Source organism: Plecotus auritus (genome assembly GCF_963455305.1).
Source record: "Plecotus auritus genome assembly, chromosome: 10".
NCBI classification, from domain to species: Eukaryota; Metazoa; Chordata; class Mammalia; order Chiroptera; family Vespertilionidae; genus Plecotus; species Plecotus auritus.
In genome coordinates, this window is record NC_137785.1 from 36,823,078 (window position 1) to 36,832,739 (window position 9,662).

A 9,662-nucleotide genomic window follows, 5' to 3' on the forward strand; every position below is an offset into this window, starting at 1 on the left:
CCCCGCCACCAACCCCCCGGCAGATTACTGATAAGCTCTTCAACCCAAAGAGCGACAGGAACCCCGGCCAGGTAGCGCCACGCAGGCTGCTGCGCACGCGCACCGCCCGGCCACCAGCCAGCGCCCGAGGTTCGGAGAGCGCCCGGCGCGCCTTGGGGCGGAGCCCAGGGCGAGGCCCTCCTTTCCTTCCGTCCAACCCCGCCCGTCGACGTTTTAAACTACGTTTCCCACAATCTACCTAGGCCCTCCCCTTCCGGTGGCGGCAGCGGAAGCGGTGACTGGGTCAGGCCGGACCACACATCGGCGGGCTTGGTCACTATGGAGGAGATAGGCATCCTGGTGGAGAAAGCTCAGGTCCGGTGGGGTCTGGCTCGCGGGGACCGGGCGACACTGATCTGAGTGGGGTGCTGAGTGACTGCAGGGATCCAGCCCGGGTCGGGGTGATTTCGGAACCCTCAGTGGCAAGTTTTGTGCCATTCCGAGGCCTGGGTGGCCCAGCGATGTTAGGAGGGGAGTAAGGCTCGGAGAGCGGGGCTAGGGGAATGAGTGCGTTAGAAGTTCTTTGGGACTGAATGATTTAGAGATCTAGCTGACAGTGCCTAGTGGCATCCGGGGCCCGGCGGGGTTGGAGATGGGTCAGGTGGTGAGTGATGTGTGGGACTCGGCTGTGGGGCTGAATGATGCCTGAGGCTGGACTGGGTTGTTGACTGATGTTCGGGCTTGACTGGTGGTGGAGGGCTAATTAATAACTGTGGTCTGGCCCACGGACATTTGGGGCCTACCGGGGGAGCTGGATGACATGAGAGCCTAATTAAAGTGAGTTGGGGTTCTGTGACATGAGGGATCTTTTGGGGGTAACGGTAATTCCAGAACTATTTGAAGGCATGGTGACTTAGCCTATGTGAGAGCCATGTGACGTTAGGAACCTGTTGAGGGGGGCTGGAGGGCATTTGAGTCTGATAAGGAGTTGGTGAGACATGTAGGCCCTAGTTGGGTGACACTGGGGACATGTTACAAGTGGCATATGGTAGCAAAATATCTGTTTGGAAGGCTAGTTGACATAAGGGTCCTACAAAGGGGCTGGAAGTTTCCAGGGTCTATTTAGCCAGGCTGAATGATGTCAGGAGCCTGCTAGGGAATGAGAGACTTCATGGTTAAATCAGATTTTTTCATGCGCGGACTCTTCTTCCAACCTGTGTTTCCCACCGTGGTCTAGGATGAGATTCCAGCACTGTCAGTGACCCGGCCCCAGACTGGCCTGTCCTTCCTGGGGCCTGAGCCTGAGGACCTGGAGGACCTGTACAGCCGCTACAAGGTACATTCAACCCCAACCCAGATCCTGCACAGGGCCCAATGTCCGATACTCCCGCCACCTTCCACTACTCCCTGGCTCAGCAAGGCCTAGAGCCATCCCCTCCCCACCTCTCCCCTTTCTGCTCACAGAAGCTGCAACAAGAGCTGGAGTTCCTGGAAGTGCAGGAAGAGTACATCAAGGACGAGCAAAAGAACCTGAAGAAGGAATTCCTCCATGCCCAGGAGGAGGTGAAGCGAATCCAGAGCATCCCACTGGTTATCGGGCAGTTCCTGGAGGCTGTGGATCAGAATACAGCCATCGTGGGCTCCACCACAGGTATGGGAGGGTGGGGAGCACCTCATTCACTGGCATGTGCCCGGAATTGTGCTAGGGTTGTACAACAGAAAACAAGGCAAGACAGTGTAATGGTGTTTTTTCAGGATATTTTGAGTCTGATGCAAAAATGGAAATAGATTTTACATTCTTTCCCTCTGTTTGTATATATGTAATTTATATAGTAAAAGTTTGACCAAATGATATGTAGCCTTACAATGAGTGACATACTCTAATTGCCTTTCCATTCTGTTCTAGTCTTTTATTTTAAACCATGTTCTGGTCATGACTCTCTAAATTGATTTTATGACCACTTCTGGATCAGGACCTGCACTTTGAAACCATGGGTGAAATGTTGAGAGATTGGGTTCTGGTAAGGACTCAGTATACAGTAGCTGCTGTTATTAACACAGGTCCAGGCCTTGCCTTCATAATGGTCATTGTCTCTGTATCTTATCTGGCTTTCTTGCTTCTGGCCTCTGCTCCTCTGGACCAAGCCATGTTCTTGTAAAGGTTGTAGGAAAAAGTGTATGATTGGGCCTGGAATTGGACTGATGGGCTGATAGTGAGGTAGTAAAGGGAGGGAGAGATCCATAATGTGTCTTTGGCCTTTGGGGGACAGTGAGGCTATCCCTGAAGTGGCAACAGGTCAGAGGAGTAGATTTAGAAGGAGTGAGTGCAATCTAGGTTATCACAGGGAGGGCCTGGGTGGCTACTGGACAGCCAAGTCTGAAGGTCAGGAGAGAGGTTGAGTCTGGAAAGAGATGTATACATCACCACCATCAATGTACAAAGTGGATTGGAGAGGTGAGATAAGTCTGAGTGAGCAGGAAAGAGTCTGGTACAGAGATCTAGATGGGAGGACTGAAACAGGGCAGGACCCAGGGGAAAGAGAAGAGAGATGGGTAGAGGGTCATAGTGACTGATGGGCTATGGAGGGAAGAGGAGAAAAGTCCAGGATGAAGCTTGGGGCTCTTGCTGGTAACTAGGGACTGGGGGCCTGCCTGAGACAGATCCAGGAGGAGGAGGACAGTTTGGGGGGGGAGATGTGAACACATAGGGACATAGTAGGTGAGAGATATACAAAGGAAATCCGGGGTGGGGTGGGGGTGGGGGGCAGCGATTCCAGGAGGTTGCTGGTCACCAGGTCTGTGTGAACATGGGGGACAGACTAGAGGAGGCAGGCTAGAGATGGGAGAGCAGCCTGGGTATGAGTGAGAGATACTGGTGGCCTCCTCTGGGTATGAGTGAGAGATACTGGTGGACAGCACAACTGTGAGGTCATGGGAAGAGGACAGTTCTGGCACTTCTCTTTTTCCTTCTCCGTTTCTGTCTTCTTCCCAAAGGCTCCAATTACTATGTGCGCATCCTGAGCACCATTGATCGGGAGCTGCTCAAGCCCAATGCCTCGGTGGCCCTCCACAAGCACAGCAATGCCCTGGTGGATGTGCTGCCCCCTGAAGCGGACAGCAGTATCATGATGCTCACTTCAGGTGACAGGGGGAGCCTGGGGCCAGGGAGGCCTGAGAGGACCCTGTGCACCAGGCTGGGAGTCCCAGCTCTGCTCTCCCACCAGACCAGAAGCCAGATGTGATGTATGCAGACATCGGGGGCATGGACATCCAGAAGCAGGAGGTGCGGGAGGCTGTGGAGCTCCCACTTACACACTTTGAGCTCTACAAGCAGGTGAGGAACTGGAGGTGTCAGGGAAGGAAGAGGCCCTGCTGAGTATCATGTTAGTGACAGGGATTCCCTGGCTCATCCTTCTTTCTCCACTTCTGCATTTCAGATTGGTATCGATCCTCCCCGAGGCGTCCTTATGTACGGCCCACCCGGCTGCGGGAAGACCATGTTGGCAAAGGCCGTGGCTCATCATACCACTGGTGAGCTGTTAGTCCCTCCCTCAACTCTGACCTTCTGGGCTTTTCCCATCTGTCTCTCTGCTCTCTCATCCTCCCCAGGAAATGGCACAGCACAGTGATTTAGAGCATGCGTTATGGGGTCAAAGCCCCATTGTGCTTCTTAGTCATTGGCTGTGCAGTCTTGGACAGGTGACTTTACCACATGCCTCAATTTCCTCATCTAATACAAAACTCCACAGCATTATTGTGAAAATTAATAAAATAAGTCAGTGTTTTATTATAGTGGGTTGTGACCCATTAGGAATTAGGAATTCCAATTCTTGGGTTGCAACCAGCATTTTAAACAATGAAACAGAACAGAAGATATAAGAGTTTATCCCATACTAGTGGCCCGGTGCATGAAATTCGTAATCCCTCAGCCTGGCCTGCACCCTCTCCAATCTGGGACCCCTTGAGGGATGTCCGACTGCCGGTTAAGGCCCGATCCCATCGGGCCTTAACCGGCAGTCGGACATCCATCTCGCAATCTGGGACCTCTGGCTCCTAACCACTCACCTGCCTGCCTGCCTGATCGCCCCTAACCACTCTGCCTGCCGGCCTGATCACCCCACTGCCCCCCTTCTGGCCTGATCACCCGTAACTCCCCCCCCCCCGCAACCTGATCGCCCCCAACTATCTCCCCTGCTGGCCTGATAACCTTCAACTGCCCCTCCTGCCAGCCTGCTCGCCCCCAACTGCCCCCGTCCCCGCCAGCCTGATCGCCCCTGACAGCCTCTGCCTCAGCCCCACCACCATGGCTTTGTCCGGAAGGATGTCTGGAAGGTCTCCTGGTCTAATTAGCATGTTACTCTTTTATTAGTATAGATAGGGAGATGTCATACTGTTTTGAGAAACTTGTTTCACACACACGTGCACACACACATATATATAGGGTGTCCCCCAAAAATGTATGCACAGTTTGAATGATTATAAAGTCAGTGTTTATTAACATACAGTTCATTTACAAAATTGAAAAGAATCTATATAAATGCATAATTTTTTTTTGGTCAATGTCCTGTTTTCAAACTGGTGACCATTCTGGTCCAGGCACTGCTGATAATGTGAACATCAAGAATCATTTCATTCAATATTTGTGCGCCTGCAGTTCGTTGACTGTTGCTGGTTTTGTACCATACATTTTATCTTTTATGTATCCCCATAAAAAAAAAAAAAAAACCAGTATAGTGGTACCTTAGGATAAATTTTCTTTGTTCAAAACTTAGTTTGGCTTCACCCATTATTTCAAATCAGTTAAACCTGAAAAGGAGTGAAAATTAAACAAGTTGTCAGCTGCTAAAGTGTGTATAAATTTTTTTGGACACCATATGTATTGTGGTTGTTTACAAATGTATTCTTGTAGGTTCCAGGCAGAATGTCTGGAAATCAATGTATTGCTATTTATAAAGCCTAAAGACAGGGCTCAGCACATCTTAAAATCTTCATACATGTGAGGCAGGGAGCAGTAGAGAGCAGTGGTTTAGCAGTGGGTTTTTTGGACCAGACTGCTGGGTTTGAAATCTGGCTTCCCTACAGCTACTTATGTAAGTTAGCTTATGTAACTACTCAGTAAGTTAACCTCTCTGTGACTCCCGTTTCCTATTTTCCTGGGTTGTTCAGAGGATGAAGTCAATATAAAGCTTTTAGAAGCTTACCTTACTATATGTAGGCAGTGAATGTTAGCCATTGTCAAGATTATCCATTTGCAGTTCATTTGACTTCTGCTCTCCAATGCCCTGTGCTGGCATACGACAATGAGTCAAACTTGTCCCCTGCCTTAGAGAAGCTCCCAGCCTTGCTGGAGAAAAAGAACTAAACACAACTTAATCATTTAGTTAATATTTACTGAGCACTTAATATGTGCTAAGCTGAGTTGTAGGTGCTGGAAACATGGCAGTGAACAGAGTAGAGTCTCCATTCCTCGTGGTCATGGAGGTAGTATCTTAGTTGGGGAAGCTCTTGAACAAATAAGTGAATAGATTATGTCACGTGGTGCTAAATTCATGAAGAGAACAGCTAACAGAATAAGGGACAGAGAATAATAGGGGCTGCAACTTCACATGTTAAACTTTAAGAAACAAATTAAAAAGGAGGGGCCCAGAACAAACCTGTTTTCAACCCCATTGCTAGTTGTCGATTATGTCAGAAGATGTGCCTGTGGGCCCTTATTGCAAAGGGGAAGTCGGAGCCCATGGTGAGATAGTATACCTTTGTGTATGGCAACCTATCTGTTTTCTTACTGATTTTTCAAGTGCTCTAGAAATCAGATTTTTTTTCTGTCTCTTGGTCCATGAATGTCTCTAGCTCTTCTCCACAGATATGTTGAGGCACAGATGCATTTGTTTTTTGTTTGTTTTTATAATGTCCTGATAGTTTAAAGTTGGACAAAAAAAACAACACATCTGTGCACAGGGTTCATGACTTGTCTGCTGGGTTGTTATGGGATGCAAGCAGATGGCTGGTCCTTGACGCTGGATCTGGGACCCAGTCCAGGGTGTAAGAGAATAACCTTGCTACTTGGAGTGGGCATCCAAAGGAGGGGCTGTCCTCAGGAAATTCCCAATTTAAGTTAAAGCAGAATGGCCCTACAGGGGGCCCATCCGCATCTAACCGTTGTCATCCTACTATCAGCTGCATTTATCCGGGTCGTGGGCTCGGAGTTTGTACAGAAGTACCTGGGTGAGGGCCCCCGCATGGTCCGGGATGTGTTCCGCCTGGCCAAGGAGAATGCACCTGCCATCATCTTCATAGATGAGATCGATGCCATTGCCACCAAAAGATTTGATGCCCAGACAGGGGGTGAGTGTTACCCAAATAGGGTCTGGGGTCTTGGACAGGCCTGTCGTACATAATGCCCTGGACTAACTGTGTTGCACACTCCAGCTGACAGGGAGGTTCAGAGAATCCTGCTGGAGCTGCTAAATCAAATGGATGGATTCGACCAGAACGTCAATGTCAAGGTTCGGGGTTTGGGATGGACAAGGGGAGGTGTGGTATGAGAATCGGGAAGGTAGGGGCTGGCATGTGAGGGGGCAGTTATGGTGGGAAGGAGGGTGTAGTGGGGAGAGAGGTCTGAGCCAGCCTGTTTCCAATGCCAGGTAATCATGGCAACGAACAGAGCAGACACCCTGGATCCTGCCCTGCTGCGGCCAGGACGCCTTGACCGTAAAATCGAATTCCCACTCCCTGACCGCCGCCAGAAGAGATTGATTTTCTCCACTATCACCAGCAAGATGAATCTCTCTGAGGAGGTTGACTTGGAAGATTGTATCCTGCTCTGGAAGTGAGGGGAGGGCCACAGTTGGGAATGGGAATTGGATCTTCACCTCCACCTCTGCCTTCACCATGACCCAGATTGTCCGGGGGTGGTGGTGACAAAGACAGCCCAAGGATGACTTCCTGCTCCAGGCATTCGCCCTGTCATGCAGGGAATGGTTTCCTTAACTCACCCGCTGCAGATGTGGCCAGACCAGATAAGATTTCAGGAGCAGATATCAATTCTATCTGTCAGGAGGTGAGTGATGGTTTTTCTCTGGATCCAGGCTGGGAGGGGGTGAAGATCCCTCCTCTTTCTGATCACTCTATTGCAATCCTGTCCCTCGTTGCCTCCCTGGGGTAGTGGGCCCTGTTGTCTCTTCCTCCACCATCACTAGGGGTGGGGAGTGCGGGGAGTACATTTTAACTCTCGTCCCTTACAGAGTGGAATGCTAGCTGTCCGAGAGAACCGTTACATTGTTCTGGCGAAGGACTTCGAGAAAGCATACAAGACAGTCATCAAGAAAGATGAGCAGGAGCATGAGTTTTACAAGTGATCCCTCCCCTAACCACAGGACCCAGGGATTTCCTTCACCTCTCCAACCTCTGTCCCCAAACCTAGTTCTCTTTTCTCTTTACCAGGGTTGATTTATTCAATAAATACACAAGTTGAGTCGATCTAGTTTCTTCTTAGAAGTTTAACTCCTTGAGTATCCTGGACCTTGAGTAGGATCCTCTGTGCCCCTCCTGTTCTGACAGATGAGTGGGTGAGGTACATGGCCTGGGCTACAGCTTAAGAAGCAAAGAACTCAAAAGGACTTAAGAAACTTGGGTAAAGGGAAAGAAAGTGAACTTCAGATCACAGCCTTGACCACAAAGTAAAGCCCCCGTACATCTTCCACCCCCATTCCTACAGGTAGAAGACATTTTGAGCCCTGCCTTCCTCACATTCAGGGAATACCAATGAAAGAGACAAACCCACAGAGTCTCCCTGAGCAGGGATGGGAGGATATAAGAGGGGAGGTTGATTGCCCAGGATCTGTGACTGTCTCTGGTTCTTCTCCATATTGTCCTGACCGGAATTGAAACCTGACCTCCTTGTTCGTAGGTCAACACTCAACCAGGGTGAGGCACTTAAAAATCACAGAAAAAAGAAAAGGATCTTACAAGCCAGTAGATACTTGGAAGGAGAAAGATAAAAGAGAGAAATTGCCCAAGTGACAAAACATCCTAACAGGGAAGGGTAGAGATTGGGAAAAGAGAACAAAGCCATGTGCCCCAGAAATGACAGCAAAGAAAATAACGCAGGGGTAAGATATTGCCACAACCTGAACAGAACATCCTTTTTGGAGTTAGGATTGTGGTGCAACTTGAAGCATCTGCCTTAAGCTCTGTCAGTCAGAGTCTTCATCAGTTAATGGGCATAGCTCTCAAGTCCCAGGGACAGTGAGCAGAGTACATGACATAACACAAAATGTAAACAGCATAAAGTACTAGAAAGTGAGAGGGAGTCCTTCCCAAAAGCTGTGAAGAGCTCTATTCTTGCAAGCAAGAGGAATTTTATTATGATTAGGCACTGCAATAAATCTTATCTATAATGAAGACAGACCAGAGTGAGGTGAAAGCTGTGATTGGTAAGAGGTAGCAGCCACTCATTAGCTGGGAGAGTGGATATTGGGTTCTGACACACTAATTCTATGTTTCCAACACCCCTACTTGGGCTCCACCACCCCTATTTGGGCTCCAACACCCAAGTTTCTGAAATCCTTACACTCCTCAGGTTGATACCCCCAGGCTGGTCCATTCCACCACTTGGAATGCCCTCTAGGAGGCTTCCACCCTGCACCAAGCCACCCCCTGCATAAACATCCAGCTCATACTGCTCAGGCTCCAAAACCCTGCTCAGAGCCAATCAAGGCTTTGGGACTAAACTGTTCAGAAAGAGAAGAGGAAGAGCAATATGTGTTATAATTTGAAATAAAGCAAGTTGTTCTCTGATGGACTATGCATGGTCTTAAACATGTTCTTTGCCTTTATGAGCCAAGGTTTTCTCTTCAGAAAGTGGGACTAATGAAGTCTGACCCACAATCCAGAACAACTGATCAATTGTAAGCTCACTATTCTTTGGCACACTGCCTTTCCAAGCATAAAGTCGTTTCCTCAGTCCAAGACTCTCACATTTATCTGCCAAAGACTCCTAACAGCACCGAAAGATTCATTTCATATTTTTAAAAAGATTATGATTTGCATTTTTCTTTATGAAAAAATTCAGTTGACTCTATATTTAAAAATTATTTGGCAGGTAAATTGCAAATCTTTGGTCCAAATCTTTAAATAAAGCTGATGCTGCAAGAAGATGCAACATATTCTTTATTCCACAGAACAGGTGGGTGGTGGCATAAGGACATAGTCACGATTCCACTGGTACCCATTATGTCCCACATCTCCAAATACTCAGAATCACATATACACATCTTCATACAGCCTGGCTTGCACCCAGACACCCCACAATCCCAGTCACACAGTGACCCACACATCCACACCATCCAACACGTGTTACGACAGTCACAGTCTCCCACCAAGTCTGTTACCTCGCTGCTTACCGTCACCAATCAGGCTCCCAAGCTTCCTGTGACCAACAGCAGAGAGGCGAGGTTGGTCCCGTAACTCTCACGGTGACACATATGCACACGTTCACAAGGCCAGATACAAAGAGCCACACACACACATTCTTTAAAATACACATATAAAGCTCATGCTGTGTACCAGAGCTGGGACTACCTCTGGGAAAGAAACTGACAAAACCCGCCTCCCAGCTCCTGCACGCATCGGCCTCACGGTTGCACCCACAGATGCATTCGGCGGCCCAGCACTGTGGCAGT

General features: G+C 48.9%; 1 protein-coding gene across 1 annotated transcript; it reads left to right on the forward strand.

Annotated features, from left to right (window-relative positions):
- The first annotated feature begins 244 nt into the window (after positions 1 to 244).
- PSMC4 (proteasome 26S subunit, ATPase 4) lies at positions 245 to 7,458 on the forward strand. Its single transcript, XM_080645627.1, has 11 exons — positions 245 to 354; positions 1,217 to 1,315; positions 1,444 to 1,630; positions 2,974 to 3,120; positions 3,204 to 3,313; positions 3,417 to 3,510; positions 6,157 to 6,324; positions 6,409 to 6,485; positions 6,624 to 6,792; positions 6,984 to 7,039; positions 7,224 to 7,458. Exons 1-11 carry the CDS (start codon positions 319 to 321, stop codon positions 7,335 to 7,337), a joined length of 1,257 nt encoding a protein of 418 aa, XP_080501753.1. The 5' UTR covers positions 245 to 318; the 3' UTR covers positions 7,338 to 7,458.
- Positions 7,459 to 9,662: the final 2,204 nt, after the last annotated feature.

Coding starts and splice junctions, on each gene's coding strand:
- PSMC4 (XM_080645627.1), top strand. CDS start 319: ATGGAGGAGATAGGCATCCTGGTGGAGAAAGCTCAG. Junction 355..1,216: donor TCCTGGTGGAGAAAGCTCAG/GTCCGGTGGGGT, acceptor ACCGTGGTCTAG/GATGAGATTCCAGCACTGTC. Junction 3,121..3,203: donor TATCATGATGCTCACTTCAG/GTGACAGGGGGA, acceptor CTCTCCCACCAG/ACCAGAAGCCAGATGTGATG.